The sequence below is a fragment of the Opisthocomus hoazin genome, chromosome 25 (genome assembly GCF_030867145.1).
Source record: "Opisthocomus hoazin isolate bOpiHoa1 chromosome 25, bOpiHoa1.hap1, whole genome shotgun sequence".
Lineage (NCBI taxonomy): Eukaryota > Metazoa > Chordata > Aves > Opisthocomiformes > Opisthocomidae > Opisthocomus > Opisthocomus hoazin.
Window position 1 is genome coordinate 6,942,238 of NC_134438.1, and position 26,438 is coordinate 6,968,675.

General features: G+C 48.5%; 4 protein-coding genes across 6 annotated transcripts in view; 3 read left to right on the forward strand and 1 right to left on the reverse strand.

Moving 5' to 3' along the window:
- Window positions 1-3,152: 3,152 nt before the first annotated feature.
- Window positions 3,153-7,396, forward strand: LOC104329680 (acidic mammalian chitinase). Its single transcript, XM_075443140.1, has 11 exons — window positions 3,153-3,237; window positions 3,895-3,924; window positions 4,269-4,470; window positions 4,840-4,896; window positions 5,002-5,167; window positions 5,284-5,408; window positions 5,748-5,871; window positions 5,997-6,182; window positions 6,332-6,451; window positions 6,551-6,692; window positions 7,047-7,396. The coding sequence occupies exons 1-11, from the start codon at window positions 3,213-3,215 to the stop codon at window positions 7,304-7,306; spliced, it is 1,437 nt and encodes a 478-aa protein (XP_075299255.1). The 5' UTR covers window positions 3,153-3,212; the 3' UTR covers window positions 7,307-7,396.
- Window positions 7,397-7,840: 444 nt separating this feature from the next.
- On the forward strand, window positions 7,841-10,477 carry CIMAP3 (ciliary microtubule associated protein 3). Its single transcript, XM_009934830.2, has 6 exons — window positions 7,841-7,898; window positions 8,247-8,389; window positions 8,722-8,820; window positions 9,367-9,500; window positions 9,767-9,893; window positions 10,310-10,477. Exons 1-6 carry the CDS (start codon window positions 7,874-7,876, stop codon window positions 10,376-10,378), a joined length of 597 nt encoding a protein of 198 aa, XP_009933132.2. The 5' UTR covers window positions 7,841-7,873; the 3' UTR covers window positions 10,379-10,477.
- A 1,624-nt stretch (window positions 10,478-12,101) lies between these two features.
- On the reverse strand, window positions 12,102-18,706 carry TAF8 (TATA-box binding protein associated factor 8). The gene is made up of 8 exons (XM_075442879.1): window positions 18,647-18,706; window positions 17,825-17,981; window positions 16,627-16,725; window positions 16,270-16,332; window positions 15,690-15,814; window positions 15,221-15,368; window positions 14,316-14,458; window positions 12,102-13,876 (listed from the first exon to the last, which is right to left on the reverse strand). Exons 1-8 carry the CDS (start codon window positions 18,704-18,706, stop codon window positions 13,733-13,735), a joined length of 939 nt encoding a protein of 312 aa, XP_075298994.1. The 3' UTR covers window positions 12,102-13,732.
- The window catches only part of CCND3 (cyclin D3), a 47,230-nt gene continuing 39,367 nt past the window's right edge, over window positions 18,576-26,438 (forward strand). The window contains exon 1 of one of the 3 annotated variants that reach the window (XM_075442881.1): window positions 18,576-18,713. In XM_075442881.1, the coding sequence (XP_075298996.1) occupies window positions 18,705-18,713 (9 nt within the window). In that variant the 5' untranslated portion in view covers window positions 18,576-18,704. Of the gene's footprint in view, window positions 18,714-18,798; window positions 19,062-19,612; window positions 19,716-26,438 lie in introns of those variants that run through there. The other 2 variants (XM_075442882.1, XM_075442883.1) reach the window with 2 other exon arrangements.

Consider the following 26,438-nt stretch of genomic DNA (forward strand, 5'->3'; position numbering starts at 1 on the left):
AGCTGCTCCAGCTTTTTATCCTCACCTTCATTGGTCATGAATCATTTTTTCAGAAACAGACTCTGTTTGAGAAGCAGAGAGAGATCTGGAAAAGCAGTAGGCCTTCATGTCCTTGTGCTTGTAGCACACAGACAAACACAGAACAATCTCAGTGGGTAGGGTGGTCATAGATCTCTGTACACATAGCCTAGAGCAGGTAGATCCTTGTACTAAGCCTAAGGCCTCATGACTCCTATGAGCTCTGGCAACATAGGCTATACATATATATGTATATGCAGACAACTTTGGGGTAAATTTACATAGGAAAATTCCCAAAGAATTTCCAAGAACACCACTCCACACTAAAAAAAACATACTCGCAACAGGTTGTCTCTGTGGCGGTAGGAAGTTGCCTGCAGTGAGGAATATCAGATTAGCAGCCCAAAACAGGCATAGCTCTCCCCAGGTTTTTATTGGCAAAATCACCTATCTGCTCACATCCAAATCCATCCAGAATGCATTTAATCTAGCTCAACAGAATCTTTGCAGCCTCGCTTCACATGGAAATCCAAAGGTAGATCTTGCATGCACCTTGCCAAAGGCCCATCTGCCTAACAGATGTGTCTGCATTGCTAACATGAACCTTGGCTGTCGTAATGCTGCCATCAGCACAAATCCCTGCATCGGCTGTCAGCTCCAATCTCCCTGTGCCAGGAGACCGATTCCCGTACCTCTGCATCCAGATAAGGGTTGGGATAGGGCTCTCTGAAATACATGGTGCCATTGCATTGACCTTGACATTTCTCCCCAGCTTAGCCTTCCACAGGGACCTGCCTAATTGCCATAGGAAGGGCAGGGCGAACAAAACAACCTCTCTAAAGCAATGGCTCATGTACACTGAGGTTAGCAAGGCCAGGACGGCTAAGGTCTTTGGGGAAAACAGCAGGTTTTAGAGAGTTTGCTGAGACAGTTGTCAGACACATCTTGCAGGAGATGGGTGCAAGGCTATGCAAGCACTGTGCCTGAATCTGACAAACTTCTGGGCCTGAAAAGATGAGAAAGCTTAAGGAACCATCCTCAGGGTCCACACCAGGAGAGGAACACCTGGGTGCAGCTCAGCTGGAGAGAACATGAAATTCGAGCTCTCCTTTCCAAGACACATCAGCAAAGAGCCCAGGCAGTTGAAAGGCAGACAGACTTAGTCCTAGCATAATCACAGAATCAGCACAGGTATTTTAGTCAATGCATGGAGTGAAGCTAAAGCAGAAACAATCCACATTGGTGGATCTCTCTGAAACGCAACACTTCAGCTACAGGAATAATGTGCAAGGTTTCTGCATACTCAACACTTTCTTAACTTGAATCCTTTTAGTGAGGACCAATTCTTCTGCCCTGACTTAAGGCCTACTACCACTCCCACAGGAACCAGTGGCAACCAACCTTTCTCATAACAGAAAGAAGGCAGAAAAACTCCTGAAGAAAAACTCCAGGATTTGGCCAACTGACATTTGTTACCATCACATGCAGACAAATCAGTGTCCTTGATCCTTCCCCAAATGCTCTCCTTTTCACACTGAAAAATGCTTCTACCGATAACAGACCTGCAAGGCTCCAGAGGTCATTGAGGGTGGGATTTTCTGAATCTATTCCAGTAGAGTTTGTGCTGTGTTATTTATCGACAAAGAAACACACTGGAAAAATACTCCTCGAAGATGGTTTTCTCTTTCATTATCTGCCATATCTCATCCTGCGCATGCATGAAACCTGAAGGGTCAGCCTAAGCCATTTTAATCCGCAGGTCAGTGACTTCAGTGCCAGCACATGATATGGGCAACTTTGAGGCTATTTTCCAGGCTCCCGTTCAACAAAGTTTGTGTGACCTACAGGAAATTCACCTTCACATCATATTAACAGGAATTAAGCAACATCTCAGTGCAGAGAAGCTGGCCATGTGCCTGCTGTGTCTTACTCCAACATTTGCAGTAGCCCTGACAGTGCCTAGGGTGCAAAAGGAAAGAAACCGCGTATGGCTTCAAACACAGGAATAGCTTTGAGTCTCCACCTGGAGTGAAGATGAAACAAAGACGAAGAAAAAATACTTTGCAATAAACCCATAATTTTTAGCACCTGTATCTGCCTTTTAAAAAATTCCATTCATATATCCTTTATGTAACAAAGTGAGACATTTCAGCTAAAACAGATACATTGCTTTCTAAAACAAAGCCTTTCACAACAACAACCACTGATGAGCTCATATAGAATAAATGACATTCATGTGATTTCACTCCATGGAGCTTCACAGAAAGCTAAGTCAAGACACGAAATCTTGGCAGGTCTCAGTTCAGGAATAAAGAAGAGGAGGGAATAAGCGTGAGAGGAAATGCAGCCTGCACGATGCTCTGCCCTGGACTCTCTCTCTCACAGAGCTTGACCTCCAAGAAATGATGCTTCTCCCCGAAGACAATTATCTTCTCAAGACACTGTCACATTTATTAGGCTGCTAAGCATCCACTCTCCGGGTCAGTAGTACACTAATTGTTTAAGGCATGTGTTAAATTCTCACGTTTTTTTTATTTCTTGATAACAAGTCACGAAGAACAACTCAACAGAAGCTGATTCTGACTCGCTTTGGTTGTGGGACACGAGAAATCCCTCTCCGCTTCCCTGAAGTGACAACACCTCAGGCGGCGTGGGCAAGAGACAGCTCAGATCACAAAGTCCCCTGGATCCTGACAGACAGTTTCGGTACAGCAAGTAAGCCCAGTTCCCGTGTCCTCCAAAAAGCCCATTGCTGTGTGCCGAAGCCCTACTCAGTCCTGCCTCGCTAACTGCCACAGTCAAGAAGACAAAAGCCTTGAAAACCACCTTTGGTTTGGCAGAGCCTAACCCCTCTGGGCCGACACAATGAGAGCGCAAGGTGAACACTTCAGCCATCTATTACTGCATAATCACCAGTAGTGACAGAAAGCCTGTTGCTGTAAAGAAAATTTCCAAGAATAAAAACCATCTAATCTGGTTCTTCAACCGCTCTCACAGCACCATGACACGGCACAGCTTGATATAGTGGCGTCTCCAGCGGGAGTGTTAATGCCCATTGTACTGGCATCATTTTTTTGTGATTCTGATCTTTACCAAGTTTCGTAATGTTTGTCCATCTTTGTTGATACAAGAATTGGATGAAATGAGTGTATAAAACTGAGAAACGGTCTGCACCGGATCAGTCCTGGTCAAAGATGGCCAAACTCACTTTGCTTACCGGTAAGTCCTGCTTCAAAACTTCTCTGCCTTTATAACAAGTCTTTGTGGCTTTTTCACTGTTGTACTGGGTGGCTATATAGGGGGTTATGGGGGATTAAAAATGCTGCACACTCTCTTCTGTCAAAGGAAGGTATATAGCCATTACTTTCAGGATGATTACATGTTGCACTGCTTTTGGAGTTGATTTCTTTTTCTTCAGATATGCAAATTCCTGATTTAATTGCTTTATTAAATTGAAAAACTATCTTGGACAAAGAAAATGACACTCTGAGGAGGAAAACTGGTCATTCTGATAGGCAGGCTATTACTGTGTCCATACCAGCGTATATCCGAAATGGCTTCAGCTATTTCAACTTGCTTATAAACATCAAGATAACCCGTTGCCTAACCCTGGCTGAAAGAAGCAGCAGAACGTTGAGCTGTTAATGACCATGAGCTCCTCTGCATGTGCCCTTTGATCAGAATGAATTGTGACCTGGGAGACAGGTTATGTTGGGTTCAGACAGACCCTCACAAAGGGGAGCAAAAACAAGCCCATTGATAGAAGCAATTTTTTTTGCCTGCATTATAGGATATATACCAGAGAGTTTCTGCTAGTTCAGAAAGTACCTTATTTCTCAGTTCTAAGACCTGATCCCACTCTTTTTTTCTTTAAAGGTCTGGCCCTCCTGCTGAACGCCCAGATAGGTATGTGCTTTCTACCCCAAAAACAACTCTACCAAACCCTTCTCAGTTATGGTACATGCAGGCAACTGGCACAGACTTACTAGCTTTCACAAGCCATGAGGAAGAAGGAGAGGCAGGCAGGCACACAGCAACGGAGTCTCTGAAGACAAAAGCTTGACGAAGCATGGCATGCTCAATCTAAAGTGCAAATATGCTGCTTGCTTTCACGCAGGCTTCCTCATAGCAGCCTGCTCAAACATTGCTCAACCATTTCTCATAAGATCTAGCTATGACACTCTGCCTGAAGTTACTAGTATCTCTTCAGTGCAGTCCAGATCTACCCCACCTCCTCCATTTCTCTGCAGGCACTGCCTATGTGCTGTCATGTTACTTCACCAACTGGGCCCAATATAGGCCTGACCTGGGAAAGTTCATGCCTGACAACATCGACCCGTGCCTGTGCGACCACCTGATCTACGCCTTTGCTGGGATGTCCAACAATGAGATCACAACTTACGAATGGAACGATGAGACCCTTTACAAATCCTTCAATGACCTGAAGAACCAGTATGTACCAGGAGCAAAGGGCATCCCTTGTTCTCCCTCTCAGGTCCTGCCCCGTTATTCAGCGTCTGTTGTCTGCACAATGGCAGTGCAATCCACGGTGGAGTGATGCCAAGGACAAGAGGCAGACAGTGACGGAGAAGGAAAGGGCAGGGCAGGCTGGCAGCACCAGTCCTCTGAGGATGGTGATAGGGATTCAGTGTGCCCCAGCCTTGTTCTTCAGGTTTCACACCAAGAGATCACAGCCTACAAAGGCAGCTACACCAGACACTTTCAAGAAAAGCAAGAGCACTGTGCTTTATTTTGGTCTGTTGTGTAATATTAGAAATTGGTAACTTGTAGTGAAATATGTTCCTGTCCCTTCATTTGTAGCAGTGTAAAACTGAAGACCCTCCTGGCGATTGGAGGATGGAATTTTGGGACAGCCAAGTAAGTTCAAACCATCTCCTTCCCATAACGGCACCCTCGAAAGGGAGGAACAGGGGGGAAGAGGCACCAGCCAAACCCCAACTCTCTCCTGCTCCGCATCTCTAGGTTCTCCACAATGGTTTCCACTTCTGAGAACCGCCAGACCTTCATCAAGTCTGTCATCAAATTCCTGCGCCAGCATCAATTTGATGGGCTGGACATTGACTGGGAATACCCAGGGTCCAGGGGCAGCCCACCCCAGGACAAGACTCTCTTTACCGTCCTGGTTAAGGTAGGTTTTATTCAAGCCCTCTGCTCTGCACTGTTCTGGCCAGAGAGAGCCCTGGGCACCTGCAAAGCCTAAGCCTGGAGAGTCCACGTTGAGACCTGTTTCTTGGCATCCCTCAGGAAATGCTGGCAGCCTTTGAGCAGGAAGCCAAACAGGTCAACAAGTCCCGGCTCATGATCACCGCTGCTGTTGCTGCAGGACTTCCCAGCATTCAGGCTGGCTATGAGATTCCTGAGCTTGGAAAGTGAGTAGCCAATTCTCACGTATCGTTTTTTCACCTTGGGAAGAGAAGTGTAACAACAGCCTGGCTCCCAACACTTAATGCTATTGGGGAACGTCTCTCGGTTCCCAGAATACCAGTGCAATTCCCACTCTGCCTTGACCTCTGCCTCCCTGCTCTGGAGGAGAGAACTGGCACCAGCACTTACAACGCCAACTCAAAAAAGGCCTTGAAGAACTCAGATTTGCAGAAAGTGGGGACACGGCCAGGGACGTAGTGGGGTGAACGGCCAGTGCTAAAGCAACAATCAGGTCTGGGTGGCTGAGCAGGCCAGGAGATAGATAAGAGCAATGTTCTCCACAGGTACCTGGACTACATCCATGTGATGACTTATGACTTCCATGGCTCCTGGGATGGACAAACTGGCGAGAACAGCCCTCTGTATAAAGGCCCAGCTGACACTGGTGACCTCGTCTACCTCAATGTTGTAAGTATATTTTCTGAGATTGTGTCACAGATGATTATCATGACACCAGTGATCAGAAGTTTAAGGAGTCATCCTCCTGCCTACAGATCCTGGCACAGACTTTAACTGTGGTGGGCTTTTTACAGGACTATGCTATGAACTATTGGAAGAACAGTGGTGCCCCAGCTGAGAAACTCCTTGTTGGATTCCCAACCTACGGACATAACTTCAACCTCCAAAACCCATCTGACACTGCTGTTGGGGCACCAGCATCAGGACCTGGGCCAGCTGGACCTTACACAAGGCAGGCTGGGTTTTTGGCTTACTACGAGGTATGCCTGCTCCTACACACCTAGGCCACCAAGGTGCCTTTCACACTACCCAAGAAGGGAATGTTAATCCATGGATCCATGGAATATGCCAAGTGCCCTTTTCTGTAGGACACTTGCTAACTTCTCCCTCTCTCCCCTTTTTCTCCTAGATCTGCACATTCCTGGACTCTGGAGCCACCCAGGCTTGGGATGCCCCCCAGGATGTGCCCTATGCCTACAAGGGCAACGAATGGGTTGGCTACGACAACATCAAGAGCTTCAGCATCAAGGTATGGTGGGATGGGTGGCTGTATTAATAATAAGGCAGGAGACCTTCTGCAGTAGCAGGTCCAGGGACTAATTGGGATTTCTCCCCTGGCACTGAACAGGTTGACTGGCTGAAGCAGAACAGTTTTGGAGGTGCTATGGTTTGGGCCCTTGATATGGATGACTTCACTGGCTCTTTCTGCAAGCAGGGCAAATATCCCTTGATCACCACCCTGAAGAATGGTCTTGGTCTGCAAAACAGTGGTGAGTAGCTTGAGTAGTGTGTGCTTCTTGTAGGCACTCCCTAGTTCACTGATGATGCAGGGCTTCAGAGACCATAAACTTTAATCTCTGGAGCCCTGCTGGATAAAAACTTTGTGGAAGCCACAACTAGAGATTGCCGTGGAAAGACCGCTTCAGTCCACATCCCCCAAGATAAAAGAGGGAGGTTGTAACTTGGACCTGGGTCCAGAGATTTCAAGGGCCTAGTGTAAGCCAGGCCAGAATTTGGGGGAACACTCTTTATTAGCTGATCCCACCACTAAAGGTCCTATGGAGGTAGGGGAGGGCTGGGAGACTGTCAACACAAAAATCAGCCTTTTCCTGCTTTCATTCCAGACTGCGTGCCTCCGGCTCAGCCCAACCCTCCAATCACTGAAGCTCCTAGCCAAGGAAGGGGAAGTGGGAGCGGGGCCTCAGGCAGCAATACTGGTAGCTCTGGTGGGAGCAGTTTCTGCGCTAGCAAGGCCAACGGCATCTATGCAGATCCAACCAACAAGAGCAACTTCTACAACTGTGCTAATGGTGTAACCTTCGTGCAGAGCTGCCAGGAAGGCCTCGTTTTTGATACCAGCTGCTCCTGCTGCAACTGGCCATGAAGATACCAATGCTATTACAGCAAACAGACCTCTCTGACTTAATTGCACAGAATAAGAATGATTAAATAAAGTGTTCTGTAAAAGCAACAATCCTCATTGTTTCAACTCATCTCACTCTTTATATTTTGACACTCCCTCATTCTCTCATGATACTCACACTTATGCTCAGAGAAGGGCCTGAATGCACAAGCTGGACTTCATTCTGGTATGATATTTTCCAGGGGTTTCTCCCTGCCCTACCTTGAGAACCAGGCACAGGAAAAAAGACAGAGAGCAGACAATGGGGCAGCTCAGGCTGTGTCACAAAAGAGATCACAGAGAAGGGTCCTGACAGCACAACCTACAGACTGCTTCCCCCAAGACCTCTCCCCTACTGACTTACAGTGTGTAAACAGCAGCTCCCGGGAGTGGGAGCCAGCACAGCGCAATCCACACGGACATTATCTGTCCTCTTCTTTTCCCTGCACCCTTCAGGCACTGCCATTGCCAGCACTCCCTCCAGCACCCCTGCTCTGTGTCTATAGCAACCGGAGTACACAAACGTCCTGACGCGTCTGGCAGGGCAGCATGGAAGCGGAGTGGGAGCCGAGAGGTGAGCCGTGCGAGGTCCGTGCTCCTGGGGGGCTGTGGGCACAAGGGCTTCCTTCTCGCGCAGCTGCCTGGCAGCATCAGGCATCCCCAGCAACCTTCCCCACACTGGGGCTGCTAGGCTACTCTGCTCAGGCTGGGCAAAAAGACGCCTTTGTGGCAGGAGGGAACAGGCATCCAAAGGGCAGATACCTCACAAATATCCAGGGTCAGGGGAAATTCCCATCTGGGAATGGGGATGGTTGGCCTCGGGCAGAGAGCAGCAGACACTTAAGAAGGAAAAAAAGCAGCAAGTTGTCACCTCCACATGGGTTTATCACACTGGTCGCGTTTCCCTCTCCTGGTGTCACAGATGTGCAGAAGCGGATCTCATTTGGGTCATGTCAGGAGCGGAAAATGTTCCCTCTCCACCACGCCCCGGACAGGCTGGGAATCCAGCTGGGAGCCATCAGGGGAGACCCTTCGCTTGGGCCAGGCTGTTACCTGAGTCAAGAGGTGCGTTGTTCGGTTTTTGTACTCAGAGCTTTTCCTCCACAGAGGACGCACAGTACAGGAGCAACGGGACCATGGCCACCCAGACATGGAATCCCTCACACCTGCCCTGCAAACCCATTGTACAATGTCTCCCCATATACCTAGAAAAAGAAGTTCCCCTCCCCTTCCAAATGTACCAGTCCTCAAACCTCCATCTGCCCTAGTACTCTACATTAGTGAGAAACTGGAAGAATTAATAGCAATAATGTCACTGGTCATGTACCTCTGCCCTTCCCCTGATGCAAATGGTGTCTTAAAACTGTCGGTAAGACACTTCTGCTTTTGAATCACAGAGCAACAGCCTCAGATACAATTTGGACAGCAAACCACTGAGCAAGAAAGGCTACGTGATAGGAGCGAGAACAGCTCAGCGTTTCATACCAGAGCCACAGGTAAGAAAAGCACATTCCAAAGCGGCAGAGCTGCAGCTTTGCAAGAATTTGTAGGCTGTTCCCAACACAGACTATCAGTGTCGATCACATTTACCTCCAAGTTAATATATACGGTAGATACAGATCTCCTTACGCATAGTCTAGTGTGAGGTGTTGAGCCTAGAGACCGATGATTGATCGTATGAGCTCTGGCAAGATCGACACATGCATCTGTACATACACATTCCTTTGTACCACATACACACACATGTACATGTACAAATTGCAGCAAAAATCAGAGAGGGAGCTCTGCTATACTACCTGAACAAACCCACTATGTTTTCTGGCCCATCTTCTCTAGAACAACAATATATTAGGAGAGACATCACAGGACACACTGGGTAAGGAGTAGAAAGTGCATAATTGACTTATTCGGATTTTTTTACACTATCAGAGTAGCCAAAGTATGCATCGAACAGCAGGTCTGCAATGCCCAGCTGGCTGCTGATCAGAGAATGCAGGAATTGTTTGCAGAGCAAAATCTTCCATATTGAAATTTTCTTGCAGACTGTGACTCCCAGCCCAGGAACATACCAGTCATTCTGGATGAAAGAGAGAAAATGCAAGCCTGCCTATGCTCCGTTTTCCACTAAGACACCACGATTTCCAGATAAGCCTTCAGATAAACAATTTTTCCCTGGGTAACGTAACTCATTTTCTTACACTTTTAATAATAAGCAGTACTAGCAGAGAGAAGTACTAAAACACAAATGGGAAACAGGTAACTGAGCTCCCAGTAATGCTTTTTTATCTTCAAAAAGCTCCCCTGCTTTAGTATTTAACTTAGCATGATGCCTAGAGTACCACAACGTGCATTTCTCCCATGGATCAAGGTAGGGCTGCTAAATTATTACAAACATCATGCACCAGCTCCAGCAATGAGGTATTTTGTGCCTGTTTTCTTTAGACCTGGAACTTATGAAGCAGATAAGCAATTACACAGAAAAGTCACTTGGCCAATGAAGTTTGGGTCTCCAGACTGGTCTTTAGTGCCAATGCCAGCAAAGAGGATGCTAAAAATGGAGGTACAGATGGTAAGGACACGGATAAGTGGACATTATTCCTGGCTCAATGCTTCTAATGAAGGAAAAGGGCTGATTACTTCAATGCATTCGCACTGTGCTTTGTCGTTTCCTCGCTGGCCTGCTGGGTACTTGGCTCTGCTGGCCTGGGGCACAAGGTACAAAGTGATTTTCTATGAGAAAACACTCGTTTGCAAAACCAGCTACAGTCCTTCAAAAAAACCCTTCTATTAAAAAATTTGCTCTGGACGTTTCCATCCACAAAGTGAGAGAACCAGAGCACAGACTTCCCTGCGCAGCTCTACTGAAAAGAAAACCTTTCTGATTCAAAACCTGGGTAAAGGTTCTCCACACCACCTCATGTCCTCCTGCGCTTTCCTGAAGCAGTTGTCATTGCTGATATCTAACGGACAGTGCTTGCCTTTTAGCTGACCACAGACAGAGAATTCAGGAAGCACCGGGACCGAGTGGCCTACCTGAGTTTATACTACAGCTGAGGAGATGCGGCTGCCGCCATTTGCCCTCCCCTTCCCGCGGGGCAGCTCGGGCCTCACCTCTGCTTCCCACCCCCTCGCGGAGACACTCATCTGCACCACCCGGCCTCTCCAAATAAAACTCTTTCAAAAAAAGGGATTTCTTGCCACTGGTTGTGCTTACTTGGTACCGTGACAGGTGCCTGCGGCCTCTGTGGGTGTTTGGGTGCTGCTGGGTCCCACGCACAGCACCCTGGGCCCTGCTTCCCTCAGCCCCAGTCCAGGCAGGGCTGGCGGCCATTTTCTCTGGGTCGCCATGGAAACACCTCAGTGAGCTGCCCTCCCCAACATGGCTTCCCTCACCACAGGGGGCTCTTCCCCCCAAAACCCACCATCTTCCCCCCAGCTGCCACCTGCCTTCCCCAGCCTCCTCACCACCATCTCCTCATCTCCAGCAGCCGCTCCAGGCTGGGCCCAGGGGATCACCCACAGCCTGAGGAGAGCTGAGAAACACGGGGGGAACGCGACACAGCCACCGGCGCTGCTCTCGGGTATGTTCAGAGAGACCATGATGGCTTCGTGCACAGCCAGCAACCGGATTAAGGTAGCACACAGCAAACATCCCAGGGACAGCCACTGTGCTGGGACAGGTTAGACCAGAAGGACGTAACATTTGCATTATTAGCTTTTTCCCTACTGAGATGAAGAAGATATTCTCAAGGAAGGAGCAAGCAACACGCTGCTCATTAAGAACCTGGCCACGAAAATAAATTTAATCTGAAACAGAAAGGTGCTGGTGTTCCTCAGCAGTTATTTCTGTAATGTATAACTCAGCCCCTAGGGATTTCTATAAATGTTTACAAACTTCCACACACAGACTTGCTCTGTCTGATCACAAGCTCGATTCAGCCTCAGGGGAAAACTAAGAGCAGGCAGCATTCATTCTTGGTATAACCACCCATCACAACGCAGGCTTTCACATTTTCTGGGTCTGTTTAGCTGTTTCTGCAGCAAATTTTTCCTGTTGCCCAATTTCAGCTCTAAAACCAAAATGCATTCTTCCAATTTCCCGCTTTCGGTCTTCGAGTGCTCCCACATACGCACGACAACAGCTGCTCGCAGCCCATCCCAGCCTGCCCCTGCCCTCCCAACCACCAGAGACTGCTCTGTGGCTGCAGCTGTCGAAAAGCGGTATATTTGCTGATTTGCAGCTGCCCCTTTTGGTGCAATCTTTCGAAGGAGGGGGTCTGACTCGCTGGAGATTGTACTGTCCTAAGACCTGGGGTTTATGGCTGTTTAAGGCTTCACCTTTGCATTCCCGGCTGATACTGCAAACTTCACCTCCATCTGTCTTGGTTTTCTGATCAGGAGAAAAATACATGTGTAAGAGAAGATGCAAAATAAAGTAAGCAGTACCTATGATTCCACAGTCCTTCTCAACCACGTGTTCCACCTCTGCCTGGAGAAACCTACTAAAGCTTTTGCAAAACTGATGGTATTTCAAAAGGCACTTTGTCCTCGCTGAACGTATTTCTAATGAACCAAAGTTTTTGTTGGAAAATTCCCAACCTTCTCAGCTATCAAGCGTTGCTGTGGAGAAAGGACAAGATACAGAGGGAATGACAAGACTTCCTACTGCTTGTAGACCCCACTGGACACAGACTTTGGCTCCATTCAGGTGCTTTTCCACTCCTGAAACTTTAAGGACTCGGTCAGTTTTGCTTGTAGGACATAAAATTTCTTTTATTATGAACATAAAAATTACTATTTTCATTCTACATTTTTTCCCCTACCCAGCGAGGGATTTTCTCATCACGAAAAATGCTTAATCCAAGTAAAAAAAGATATAAATTTTTATATATACATACATACATACACGATGTCTCTGTACATTTATTATTCTGTACAACCAAGGCACCAGCAGAAGTGACAATGGCATATGCAGGACTTTTTTGCTAGAGATGTAATTTCAGACTGTTTGGCACGAACACCTCCATTCTCACTGAAACAATTACTCCTTTTCATCTTCCTCCTCCCTGGGTGACAGGGGAAGAGGGCGGCCTGGGAGGATGCCCTAACCGAACAGAGGTGAGCATGTATACACGTAACTCTGATCTCCCCGGTGACTGCAACAGACTTCTTGCATTCGGCTGCAACTTCAGGAAACCATGACCTGCCTGGCAGCCTGCAGCAGGCAGTCTTTGCTGCCTCTCGCAGCACTGCATTTTCATCCAGAAGAGATGCTCGGGAGACTGAACAAACTACAGGAGTCTTTTGTCAAAGAAATTTAACCCATATTTTGCCTACATAAACGCTGAATGGAAATTAAAGCAAAGCCCTCCAGAACCAGCTAACAATCACAGTATTCCCATCACCAGTCATTTTCACTGCTGAAATAAAGTCTTCTGCTCTAGGGAAATAAAGGGGGAAAAAAAGAGCAACTTCTGTTGATGAAAGCCCATATTTGAGAATGGACAAAATAAAAAAATGTGATCAATAGCATGGCCTTGCGGACTGCAATCAATACAGCTTTATTCCATATTCCAAGTTTTTCCGCACAGCATCTTTCAAAACCGCCGGTGAAGGCATGAACTCTCAAAGGAGTTGTGCTGTGTTGAAACTAACAATAGAACTGAAAAATAGCCTGAAGCAGCTGTTAAATCTTGCGCTCATACTGCTAAAAAATAATCTCAAAGCAGAACAGGGTAAACACCCTACTTAGCTCTTTAAAGTTAAAAGTGCAGCTGCAGTCAGAAAAGTGAGAATAAAATGCCATCTTAGCTCTGTATTTACACTTCACTCTCTTACCCACACATCAGATGCCTTTAGTTTATAAAAGAAAAGTCTGTTGGCTTTTACCTTCCAAGAATCCAAAGAAAGAAACCTCTCTGGGATTCTTCTGTCTCTGTTAATACATGCTCCTTAGATTATAAGGCCAGGCAAGCTTGACTGTAGAAGTTTCTTTTTCAGCCTGCCAGCCAGCCACAAACGAATTATGCCTTTGTATTCTGTAGAGCCTGCTGGGAAGCACTGAGCAGCAAGAACCTTTGTGTCCCCCATCTCTTCAGAGAGTAAATCCTGCTGACAGTGAGAGCAAACTGAAGTAAACGAGACAATTCCCATCCGTAACCCCTCGGCCTTCGGTGCTTTTAAGGCAATTGACCATTGACAGTTCCCAGTCAGCAGGAGAGCAGAGGGGAAAGGGGGAGCATTGCAAACTGGGATGAGAGCGTAGTTCACTAGGCAGACAGAGATCATTCTTCGGCTTCTGCCACTGAGCCGGATTGCCTCTCCTGTCTTGCTCCATCCCTCTCACCCACAGCAGTGGAGATGAACCCCCCGGGTATCTCTTCCTCTGAGCAGCCAGCTGGCTACACCTCACTTCTTTCTGCGGATCTTGGGCTTTTTCACTGGCCGGAGGTAGGGATTGTCTATCACGTTTTCCTCCCCGTTCCGACTGCCTGCCAGGGAGGTGTTCTGCTGTAACACGGAAGCGTTCTCCTTTTCAGGTCCTGAATCATCCTGCCACATCAAAACAAAATAAGCATAACCAAACAAAGTTAGGCTAAACAAAGCTTAGAAGTTCAAACCACATGGGCAAAATAGATAATCAATAGCCAAGATAAACAGCAGCACACAAGGAGCCACACTAAAGGTGAGGACTCCTGATTTCTAACACAAGAAGATCGCCTTTGGGAACAGTGTGGGACAATCGTCTCTCCCCTAACACTGAAATGAAGATTGTACTGAAAGCTCATGATCCAACCTCATTTTGCATTGCACCCTACAGAATGTTAAAGAACCACAACAACGTTTAGTCATCTACACCTGGCAAAACATAACCCATTCAGCCATTTTCCACCCACTCTGCCCAGCTGCAAGGAAGACAGGCAAAGAACCAGGTTTCATATGTTTAAGAAAGTCGGACCCAAGAGACCTTGATCTCTCAGGCTGGGCCTACCGTGCTCATGTGCAGGGGGAGGTTCTCAGTGTCTGTCTGGTCGTCTTGCTCAGATGAATCAGTTTCTTCCATTTGTTGCATTTCCAGCTCAGAGGGAAGCAGAGCTGTCAGGTAGGGTACAGTGAAAGGCCTGGCAGCAATCACTATGGTTCGGGAAAAGGACACAGTCAGCAACCTGGGAGAAGACTCCTCAAGTCAGAGATTACGAAGCACAAAGCCAACCAGTTACTTGGAGACCAAACGCTTTCACTGATTCTGGTTTTAAACACACACACTCTTTTCCTGCTGGTCCCAGGGATGAGGAATGAATCTCCCAAAAAGATGGCAGTCTCTGATTTCCTATTTTCTGAGGCCCCTTTATATTTCCAGCCAAGGACACAGCATTATACTACTGCAAAAAGTCCTTCCTGACCTCCATAAAAGTTCAATTATCTAACAGGCTGAAGCATCACTTTGTCCCTCTTAAGATAACACTGATGTCTGTGTTGTCACGGAGCCTTGGGAAGGTGGGAATTCTCATCACAGCTTTGCAGAGAAACAGGAAAACCTCCACTGCCTACTACATAAATGTAAGAGAGAAGAAAGTACTTGTTTAAAAGTTACAAACGGTTGGAGACAGGATTGGGATGAGCTCTGAATGTAGCACCTGTCAGCCAAGGCCTTCTCCACCAGCAGAAGAAAATGAGGCTTTGGTGAAGGTGGAAGCCTACCATTTGGCTTCGATTCTGCTTTTCATCCCCATTTTAAATAGAAAATTCCTCATTTCCCAGTCATCCAGTGCCTCAGAAGGGCAAATATAATCTGACCCTTCAGTGCTCACTTCCTGCAGTAGCAAGAACTCTAATGGAGTGTATCATCAGTTAGATAGCTGTCATTTACAGCGCAAAGTGTCCTAGAGAACTCACATGGGAATGTGCTAACATCATCTTTGAAGAGACTCTGTGTTTCTCCTGTCTTAGCCATGAAACGTGTGAGAGCTCTTTCGACATCACGCCGTTGAGATGCTGCCTTTTCCCGCAGGACCTGATAATCAGACACTGGCTCCCGGTACGTCTGTGGAGCAGGGAGGAAAAAAAGAGAACACCGTTGGTGGAGGCAATGCAGACAGCTGGAGTTCAGAACACTACCAGGATGCGGACGCTACAGGCAAGCACTGACCTTAAACAGGCACAGATTTTCAGGGAGCCACACATGTCAACCAGCCCAAAACCCACTGCAAGGGCAACCCACAATGAACAAGCCATGTATTAATCCAGGAGAAGCAATGTTTTGGATAAGCAGTACCAGCACTGCAGTAAAAATACTTATACACCACTCTGGCTGTCATGGACTTCAAACAGACCACAAATGGCATAGCAGTCTTTTTTCACTCACCGGTGTCTTGATGTAAGTGTGAGGATCTGGAAACTCAGGGAAATGGCCAGGAATGTGGGATGGATGCGGCTTGTTCTGTCCGGCTGTCAGGGCTTTGGGGGTCACGGGCTGGTTTGTCACGGGGGCTACAGTTAAAAAAAACCAAACACACACACAAATCAGCCAGTTTCATTCAGCCGAGAGTTAGGCATAAAGCGCTAGCTTATACCGAGCTGTGACCCACGTCTCTGGGTCCTACAAAAGGGACAGAGCACACCCCACCAGCAATAGCCTCAGGTTTGGCATCCCAAAAGGGAACAAGTATTACTTGACCCCTCTCTCCTACACAGGAAGAACAAAACCATCTTGAGGATTCTCATCTGCAATGAGGATGTTGAAGCAAAGGCAACTGATTCGGCAGAGGGCTCTTCCTTCACCTATTACGCAGTCACTACAGGAGTCCTTAACGCAAACTGTGCTTCCAGGAGCGCTGGACTGCATCACCCATCTGAAAAGCAGGAGCTCTGGATGCCAGCAGAGAGGAATGCCAAATTATTTCCAACTATTTCCTGCATAAGAAGAGAAAGGGTTTCCCACATACGGGCAGTGATGACCATCCTCTGGGAGCGCTTGGCATATACAGGAAGCGTTTCAACATTGAACCCTGAAATGCAAAAGAGGAAACAGAAATCACACCAAGAGTTTATCCTGTCAAAAAACCCTGCTCTTAGACTTCTCCAGAACTTTTCCAAGGGCTCCAAATTACACGAGAAAGAAAATCACACACTCTGTATACATTCACACTGCATCCGCAGCAGCAATATCTGAGTGTCTCCCTGAGGCCCAGAGCAGTGGCCATCACACAAACACCAGAAACACGGGGGACAGATTTGCCTACCAACACAGCACACCCAAATCTTCCACAGCGCAGGCAGCTGGCATCAGTGGGACTACTCACCCATTTCCACCAGAGTCACCACTATATCAGAAAGCGTAGGCTGCGTTCTGGCGGTATGTTCACAGTAGGACTTTGCACTCCTTCCAATTTCAGAAATATCTGGGGGAAAAAAAAACCACCAGCACATATTCAATTCAGGCAGTGATTACACGTGTATCAGTCCAACCCTAGCTTCAGGGACCTGAATTTTTAGCAAATTTAGCAAGGAATGAAAAAAAGCTCCCAGAATCCAGTGTCTTACAGCCTGCGTAGTTTCGAATTCAAGCATGTGCAAAGTATGGGGACACTAAAGATCAGAGAGTCAGATGTCTTCCACAAATGCAAAAGGCAAATCTGCATCACAGCTACGAAAAAATACAAAATGTAACCCCCTTCCCGAGTTCAGAAAAATACGTAACCTGAGATCCTGTGCACATCGCCCAGGAGGGGAAGAAGCCAAACGCAGGAACTTCTATAGCTTCAATTAACCAAATGTATAGAACGTTGTTATTTCTCTATTGATTCTGGAAGCAGCTCAACATGTGGAGCTTATTAGGATTCCTAATGGGATTTATCTTGTCATCTACTAGACATTTACAGAAGAGACAGCTACAGCAGATCTAGTGAGCCAGACAAGGGAGATAAGAGGCCTTTGCAATTAGTTTTCATCTAGTTGGTTTTGTCTTCCTTCTGCTGAGACAAACACATGTCCTGGAAGTACATGTGTTGGGATGACAAGGCCCAAGACAACATAGTGTCACAATGGGTTGTGGTGACCCAGGCTCTTAGGAAACTCATTGGATATTAGGAAAAATATCTTTCTGCCATCCCTGGAGATATTTAAAAGATGTGCAGGTGTATTCTTAGGGACATGGTTTAGGGTGGACTTGGCAGTGCTGGGATTACTGATCTTTACGGTCCTTTAAGTTGGACTTAATGATCTTTATGGTCCTTTCCAACCTAAACGATTCAATGATCTAATGAGCGCTGACTGAGTAAGGCAAGTTCTGAGTTCAGACCAGCACCTTGCGCTCACAGGAGCCTGTGACTCCAGTGCTACGCTCCCGCCATCCGTCTCGCCTTCTGCGTTTGCTAACATCACTAACAGAAGATAACAAAAATGGAAAAACAAAACCCCAAAGAGCAAAGACCAGTTTGAAAGCAGAGAAACAAGCAGCTCCAGCGTGACTCTGCCGGGCGCTTGAAGCCGGATGCTCACAGCTCTGCAACATCTCCGTCAGCGTCTCCACCGCTGCCTTCTCGGCGCTCTCAAAGCCGGCTTCGGTGAGCAAGGAGCTGACCACCACCTGCAGCGTCCTCCTCCGAGCCAGGTAGTAGTTGTCCGCCGGCGTGGTCGCCTGCTTGCTGCCCGACCGCTGCGGACACAGAGCCCCCCGCCCCGGGACGGGAGTGCGGAGCAATGAAGCCACCTCCGGGCCCACAAACACCCCCACACAGATCTGCACCCCCCCCTATATATATATGTATATATATACACACACATGTATACATATATACACACATATATACACACACATATATATACACACACACACATATATATACACACACACACATATATATACACACACACACATACACACACACACATTTATACACATATACATATATATACACACAGACCCCCCATAAACGCACGCACGCACGCACGCACACACCTATAGATACATATAGACACTGCACTGCAGGCCCCTCCCACCGCAGAACGCCGCTCGGGGCGCGGCCCCTTTAAAAAAGCCGCCCCACGGGCACCCCCGCCGCTCTGCCCCCTTCGCCGGCCAATCCCAGCGGAGGAACTTGAGGCAATCAAACCCCGCTGCCGAGTCCCGCCTCCCGCCCGCCATTCAGCCAATCAGCGCCTCCCTCCCTTCAACCTCCGCCTCATAAAGGCCGGCGGGCAGGCCGCGGGCGTCTCAGCGCCGTGGGAGGGATGGGCTGCTGCCGTTGCGCTCGGCTGCTGCGGCAGACGCCCCCCACAACCGCGCCCCACAACCGCGCCCGGCCGAGGAGCTGCCGTTACCGTGCCGGAGCCACCGGACGTTGTGTCGGCCATCTTGGAGCCATATGGAACTTTGCGCATGCGCCAGGTACAGCGGGAGGGGGCGGTGAGCGCTGAGGCGTCGTGCGCGGGGCATTGTGGGATTTGTAGTGGGGGGGGCCGAGTGCGGGGGCTGGCTGCTCCGGTGCCCGCTGCCCCCCTCCCGCAACCGTGACCCCCCCGATGGGGTGGGGTCCCTTGAACCTTCCCCGCACACCCGCGGGGCCGCTGCCGGGCGGGCCGGCCCGCGGGAGGCGGCTGCTGGTCTCGCCCGTGGGCTCCCAGCGGCGGCTGCAGCCTGCGGGCCCGCCGGGGGCCGTGAGCCGGCGGGGCGAGGGGCTGAGGCTCAGCCCGCCGCGTTCCGGGGGCCGGAGGAGCGCCGCTTCCATCTCCCGAGGTGCGTTGGAGCTGGCGGTTTTCCCCTTTCTTATCGGGGCGCCTTGGGGGTGAGCCCCCCGCCTCTGCAGGGTGACCAGGGGAGCGGGGCCTCCTCTCGTGGCGCTGAGGCGCTTCAGAACACCCCGCGCTCCTGTTGGGAAATTATTCACTCAAATAAGCTTGAAAAGCACCAGCGGTGTGCCAGGCACCCGGTAACCATGGGAGCGCCTCGGGTTTTCCTGTTGTAAGCAAATGTGTACTCTTAGCTGAACCTTGGCGTACCAGCTGGGGTGCTTCGATCTTTAGATCAAAGCTTTGGTATCAGTTAAGTGTTTCAGAAACACAGAACAGGAAACCCCCAGAGTACAACTCCCACCCCTTGCTTCCTGTTGAAGTACATGTGTGGGAGAGCAAGAACATTGTTAAGAACCAATTACCGCGTGTGAAAGGGGGGGAAAAAACTGATGTAAACAACAGCTGCCACGCTGGAAATTAAAGGTCCTGGTCGCATTTGGGTTGGATGGTGATGCAGCTTCCACATGCTGCTGGCTTTTCAGCAACAATAGCAGCAAAATCTGTTAACAGATAGGGAAAGTGGGGAGGCAGAGGAAGGTGGAGGCTGGATTGTTCAAAGCAAACATGCCTGGAGAAGCAAATGTCTTGATCATCAAAGGTAGGAGGCAACACAGTTTCAGAGACTGAAAATGGGATGTAGAGGGCAATCTTATACCTTATGTGCTCAGGGACAAGCAAAATTGTCAGAGTACTGGTGTAGTACAATAGTGCTGAAGATATTAAAAGTACCTTGAAATGGCTGTCTGTGAGGGGGGTGGTGCTGGCGGGGGATCTTGCTGCGGTTTGCTTCTGTGAGTTCCCAGGGTGTCATTGCTCTGCCAAACTGAGGCAGGTGCGTTGCCATCCCTCTGCAGGGATGTCTGTTTCTGCCAGGGCTTTGTGGTGGAGGTGGGGCAGGCTCTCAGCCCCCTAGCATGTTAAGAGAAGAGAGTGATGCTGAGCCCTTGTGGCTTCCAGCTGAGAAGCTTCAGAAGGTCTGCATGCAAGTGACTAAGCTGATATCACGGATGAAGCTAAAAGAGGGGAACTGTGAGTGCTTAATGTTGGTAGGCTGCGATTTGCTGGATAACTCTCAAAGTGTCTGACCCCAGTTGTTTGGATGGGAAGGGAATGCTGGCAGGTCTGGACTGAGAACACGGGTGTAGTGCTGCTGCTGTAAAGACAGGCTGGAATTGATCCAGAAGCATCTGTGGGAGCACTGGGGGGCTTCAAACTTGTTGATAATGTGCATGGGAAGCATTGTGCCCCTCGGTTTCGGCTTGCCATGAAGTTAATTCAGCCAATTTACAAGTTGCTCTTGCAGCAAATCCAGGGGATGAATAAATGGGGAAGCAAGTGTGGACAGGTGCTTTTGCTGATGAATATGGTGTGCATCAGAGTACTGAGTGAGGCAGTGTTTTCGCCTTGTAATATAATAGCCAGCCATCAGACTCAGCAGAGGGTGGAAGAGAGACATAAATTGTAATTAGTGGTGTGGAGCTGTGTCCTGAAATGTTTCAGGCAGAAGAGGGATCATTTAGGGGCCCAGTGCAGAGTGAGGGAGTGGCATGCATGTGTGAGATGCATGCAGGTCAGGACTTCAGTCTGCTCTTATCTCTGCTGCTAACTCGCCTAAGTCTCTCCCTCACCCCTTATCTGTGCAGTGAGGAGAAGGAGGATATTATTTAGCTGAGTGAGTTCTCTCACTGATATTGAGGGGTGCAATATAAACACAGAACACGAAAATGGCTCTAACTCCTGGTTGATTTGTTGCATGAGGAATGTCCCTTCTTGGTCTCCTCTCTCCAATGCTTTGTAATGTCACCTTGCAGCCTGTTTAGAGCACTTGCCTAGAATGAAGCAAACCTGGTGTTCAGGCCCTGCCTTCAGGAGCGTTTATGTGTTTAAATGCTTTGTAGAAAACATGGACACAATCCTGAAGAATACTGACTGAGACCCAGTGCCCTTCCCCTGCTCTGAAAAATCAGCTGCTCTGTAGAACCACTCAGCTTCTCTGCCCCAGTTGAGACTCGGGTTTTTTTCTGTGCAATGCTTGTCTCTGTCTGTATGGATGGAGGACTTCTTGTGTCCTCCTGTGCAGACCTAGGGCATCTTTCTGGGAGGTGGGGAGTGGAGAGGCTGAGAAGTTACTGAACATGGGCACAGTCTTTCTTCCTTCGGTTTTGTAAGGAAGTAGGAGCCCTGCCGAGGCAAGTTTTCAGACCCCCCCATATCTGTCAGCAGTCCCAGCTGATTATTTGAAGTCTTTCTGAAATGCCTGGCTCCCACTCGAGCACTGCTGAGGGAGCCTTGCCTCACCTAGCTGGTATTCCCGTCAGGGATTAGATGTCCTGCAGGACAACTCGCACTGGAGGGACCTCAGGAGGTCTCTAGTCCAGTCTGTTGGTAGAAGCAGGCTCAGCGGTGAGGTCAGACAAGGCTCTGCACTGGCTGTCCCAGCTCAGGCAGACTTCAGGGAGTTTCCCGCAGGTACCTCCTTCTGCACCTGAGGAATCTGCCTGCCAGGACAGGCAAGGCCGGTGCAGTGCCCCCTTTCACACAGTGTTGCACAATCATCTGTGTGTGTGCTGCCTCCTTCCCCAGGGTGTCTGCTCGTATGCACAGCTCCTCAGTGCTCTCTGGGTACCCGCTGTCTCCTGCTGTGAGCTCCCTCTACACAGATGAGTTGCTGCAAATGAGGCTGCTGAAATTCCAGCAGAAGCATTGATTTCCTGCTCTAGCTGAGCTGTTCGGCCTGGTTAGTGCATGCCCTTTTGTGTTTGGTACCTGCTGCTGACTCCTATGTACTGCATTACCCAGTTTATTCATGTGTGGGAGCTGTTGTGTAAATAACAGTACTTCAGTCCTGTGCTGCCTGCTTTTTTCTTTTTGCTCACTTAGCAATATTCTTTTTTCCCTTCCCAAAACTTCATAGACAAATTTCAGAAAAAAAACCCACAACTATTCAAGTCTTTAACTCTTTGCACTCTGGGGGCTTTGGTTTGTGAAGGGTGTGGCAGGGGAGGTTCTGCAGTGAGGGGGTACTAGGGGAGGCTGGGTGCTGTGGTTAGTGGGGCAATGCAGTGTGTTATTCTGGGCTCTAGTCCTGGCTCTGCAGCCAGCCTGCCAAGTAACCATTGGCAAGTCTCTGCTCCTCTGCATTTCATTTTCCTGTCTGTGAGTAGTGGCATTCCTTGTGAGATGCTTTTGGAGCTGATAAAAAGCAGCATGTGACATTAAAATATTGTTGGTGGCATGGTAGCCTTGGAAAGCTCTTCCCAGAGCTGTGCAGTCTGCTGGATGCATCATGATTGGAATAGCCAAAGCCCAGCAGAAATCTGCCAGTCCACAGATTTGCAGACAGTCCTAAAATTGTGGGTACAATGTCCTTCTTTATAGTGTGGGCATGTAATTCTTCCCTTATGCATAGCTCCCCTCTGACTGATGGGGTGGGAACAGAAAACTTCCATCAAGGTCCGTTTCCTTGGTGATTTCGGAGTTTCTTGCATGTCTCCAGAGTACCGGCTGCGCTGAAGCTGCTGCTCGTGGCCAGTAGAGGAGACAGCCAGTCGAGACCAAGGGGACTAGCGGAAAAGGAGCACTTCAGTGCCATGCTGAAAGATGTTGCCAGGGATCCCATTTGAAAGGGATGGAATTTGGAAGTGGAACATTGCTGGCAGTTTGCATCCATAGGTGGAAGGTGGCATCTTTGTTTTGCAGCCCATGTGAAGTGGGAAATGATATTGCCACTGGAAGAATTTGTCAATTTAATGTGCCAGTTTCCTCTGGAGTGCTGTGAAATTGTCTATCTGGCAGCGAAACTTCCTCGTTGCCCATTTTTAGCAACACCAAAAACACTTTCACATTGGTGTCAAACTGAGAATGGAAGAAAGTTCATGTGTTTTTACTCTGGATCGCATGCAGATTATTTAAAAGAAGAGGTAGGAGGTGGGATTACTAGGTCTGCTGACATTATGTAGTTGGGTGACCCCAGACAAGAATATTAACGTTGTTGAGGCACAACTGTGTAGTTATTCTGACACATATAGCCCCAGAAGGGAAGCTGTAAAGCTTGTTGAAATTCATATTTGAAAAGAATAATGGGAACTGATGACTCTGGACTCTTTGGGTAGGGAAAGCCCAAGGCTCTAACTTTTTGAGCCTGGGAAGTGCTCAGCATAGCAGAAGAGCCTGCAGAAGGCTGGCTGTATGACCTTGATGTTTTCAAATCACAACTTTGAGAGGGGTGGTTATTCAGATGGAAATTACTGAGCTCAACGTAGGGGTGAAACTTTGCAGCATGCATTAGCCAGGAAGCCAAGCAAAGTGATCTAATTCCCTCTGTGCTCTTAAATTTCATTGTGCCTCTGGCTTGCCAGAGATGTGCCTTGGACAGGCCCAGAGCAAAGGATGGAGCTGCTGCAGGCTGGTTTCCTTGCAGTGCCTGGTGCTGATGGGAGGCAGCTGCCACCTGCATGGTCTGTGCCAAGCCACCTCAGCACCGGTTCCAGCAGAGGGCATGTCGTGACTGTGTTCTTACTTCTGAGCAGCCTCGCCAATGGTGGATTAATTTAGACTCTTATACCCCTTAGCTGCCAGGATATAGCCCAAATCTTCCTTGTACCCATTTGGGGGCTCGTAGGAGCTTTTCAGCAACAAAGTTCTTTGACCAGATCTGAGGGGTTTTGTCATGCAGTTTAATGGTGGCAAACTTCCTATATAGAGGAAGCTAATGCTGGGCAAGGAGGGAGTAAACTGCACATCTGAGAATATTTGGGATTTTTTTTCTCATTGATGTTGGCTTATGCCTTGCAGAAATGAGAAGTCAAATGCAGACAGCTTATAACCGTGTTGCTGCTATTTTTATTATTTACTATTTTGTGAAATATTATTTGTTTGTTAATGTTGTTATCCTCCTCTAAAACAGCAGTGGTGTTATTGTTGGCAATATATGTATGTTAAAACCTTTTCAAGTAAAGCCCTTGCAGATTTCTGCTGGTTTTGTTATCTGGTGGAGGCGGCTGATCCTTGGCAGAAAGGACTGCCCTGCCTGAGCTCGTAGCGAGGGGTAGGGATGCAGATGAGCTCTCTGGATAGTGCTGAGGTGTCACATCTGGAATTTACGTTCACCTTTCAAAAGGATGTAACATGCAGAGAGGGTGGAGAGGAGTTTCCAGAATGCAAAATGTGTCTTGGTGTAAGTTAGGCTTCCAGCTGTGGAGTTTTTCAGAGTAAAGTTTGAAGCTGTTTAGTCAAACCTATAAATAACCACAAGGGGAGAAGGTGTCTGGTGGTAGAGTGCTCTTTGATCTAACAGTCATAACAAGATCCAGGTGCTGGAAGTGCAGGTCAGTGCAGTTAAAACAGGAAAAAAGATGCATCTTTTCACAGGGGAATGGAATTGGGCTCCTCAAGGGTGCAGTGTGCTCCCAAACACGTCAAGGCTCCGAATCAAGGCTGACTTTCCAGAAGCTAGTGCTGTAGTTCAGCTGCAGGCTGCTGAGCTGGACACAGAAATCGGGTGTTTAGAGCCAGCTCCTAAGCAGGCAGTTGGAGCCAGTACTGCTTCTGAGGTTCTACTACATGGCAGTGCCCATGCTGGAATTGGGTCCCGAAGGGTCCCTGCCTCTCCTCCCTGCTGCTCAGGCAGAATTCCCCCACCCAGTGTCTCTGTTTGCAAGTTTTGGTCTCGGGAGCTCCCTTTGGCCAAACTGGAATGTCAGAGCGTCTTTACTGTTTAGAGCAGGCCTGGGGTGATTGATACTTGTTGGGCCTTTTATTTCAACACTATTCAGCTGATGTGAAAACCATTCCTTCCCATTCTACCAGCTCATAGCTATGCTTCTGAGTCAGTGCTGTGTCTTAATCCACCAAGCATGTAAATCCACACCTCCAGGCTGTTCAGAGTCTCCACTGCCGAGAACTGTTGCAGCGCTCTGGTCAGTTTGTCCTGCCTCATCAGTGACTCAGTGGAAGTTCTTCACTCTGTCCCTCTGCATGAAGGTTCAGGGTCCACAGGTAATGAGGAGATGGGTTGAGTCTGCTTTTGTGCAACTGATTAGATGTAAACTTAATTTTCTGAGGAACAGCACATGTTAGGATTTGAGAGAACAGATAGAGGAACATTGCCAGGTTTAGTGGATGTTCCCATGGACAATGCAAATGGCCCTCACCTTGCCTCCTGGCACTGGAGATAAGATTGGGCAGAGAACTTATCTGCAAGTTGTCATTCTGACTTCCCATACTTGCTTTGGGCAAACTGTTTGCAGCTGCTTCAGACACAGCAGATGCTGGAAGTAACACCCACTGATGCAGTTCCCTGGTATCAGGGATGCTGTAAATCAAAATATCCCCAGTGGTGGCAGTGAGACCCAATGGCATGTTCAGCAGAGAGCCAGTACTTGTCTGGCCCAGCCTCTCTGCTGCCTTGTCAAGGGATGATGATCGTTCAGCTACTGGGGACCTTTCAAACCAGCTAGAAGGACTATGGGAGAAGAGACACTGCCTCTGCCTTGTTCCTAACATGGATTGGTCAGTCAGAGCCGTCTTTCTCAACTCTTGGATCTTCCTTTTGCTCATGCTTGACCAAGAAGTGGTGAATGCAGTATGTAATTGCAGAAAAAGCAGAATTATCCCTGTTTGACCCCTGTATCCGCATGTGGCATGTTTTGCCTTGGGCTGTGACCCCATTCCCCACCTCGAGTATCTGCCTGACTTTTAAATGTCATCTTCAGAGGATCAGACCTTCAGGCTGTCAGAGGAAGTACTGCACAGCAAGGTGGGCACTGTCTCTGTTGTAAAGCAGATGTCAGCATTAAAGCTAGGCCAGGACAATGTCTGTCCCCTGCATGATTTTTGCACGCTTCCCTCTGTGGCTAACAGCTTGCCAGATGAAGCCATCTCTGCTCCGAGCCAGAGCTGCATTGCATGTGCCTTTGATATTTTGCAAAGTGTAAGGTGTTGCTGCTGGCCCCACAGGGTGACAGCCTTACCCTGGAGCACCAGCACCAGTAGCTCTCAACTCAGAAGAGGCCACTTACCACATTTGGGTTTCTTACTGCTGTCTTTGTCAAATATCGCTATCATTTCAGGAAACCACATGGTGGGTGTTGTCTTTTCAGGGTAGGGTGGGGGAAGGAATCCTGCTCCTCCATGCACAGGCCTGGGGATGGGGTGGTGGGATACCTCTGCTCTACAGGCTCAGAGCAGGATGAAGCGGCCCATGCATTCCCTGGCAGGGGGCATCCAGGGCCAGTATGAGTAATTCCCACATGGGCTGCGCTGTGAGTGGGCTGACCGGGCTCTGCTTCAGAGTAGAACACAAAAGTTTGGAAAATTCTTC

Coding starts and splice junctions, on each gene's coding strand:
- LOC104329680 (XM_075443140.1), top strand. CDS start 3,213: ATGGCCAAACTCACTTTGCTTACCG. Junction 3,238..3,894: donor CAAACTCACTTTGCTTACCG/GTAAGTCCTGCT, acceptor TTTTCTTTAAAG/GTCTGGCCCTCCTGCTGAAC. Junction 3,925..4,268: donor CCTGCTGAACGCCCAGATAG/GTATGTGCTTTC, acceptor ATTTCTCTGCAG/GCACTGCCTATGTGCTGTCA.
- TAF8 (XM_075442879.1), bottom strand. CDS start 18,706: ATGCGCAAAGTTCCATATGGCTCCAAGATGGCCGACACAACGTCCGGT. Junction 17,982..18,646: donor CGTCCGGTGGCTCCGGCACG/GTAACGGCAGCT, acceptor CTGTGTCCGCAG/CGGTCGGGCAGCAAGCAGGC. Junction 14,459..15,220: donor TGATGTTAGCACATTCCCAT/GTGAGTTCTCTA, acceptor CCCGAACCATAG/TGATTGCTGCCAGGCCTTTC.
- CIMAP3 (XM_009934830.2), top strand. CDS start 7,874: ATGGAAGCGGAGTGGGAGCCGAGAG. Junction 7,899..8,246: donor AGCGGAGTGGGAGCCGAGAG/GTGAGCCGTGCG, acceptor CTGGTGTCACAG/ATGTGCAGAAGCGGATCTCA. Junction 9,501..9,766: donor GATAAACAATTTTTCCCTGG/GTAACGTAACTC, acceptor TGTTTTCTTTAG/ACCTGGAACTTATGAAGCAG.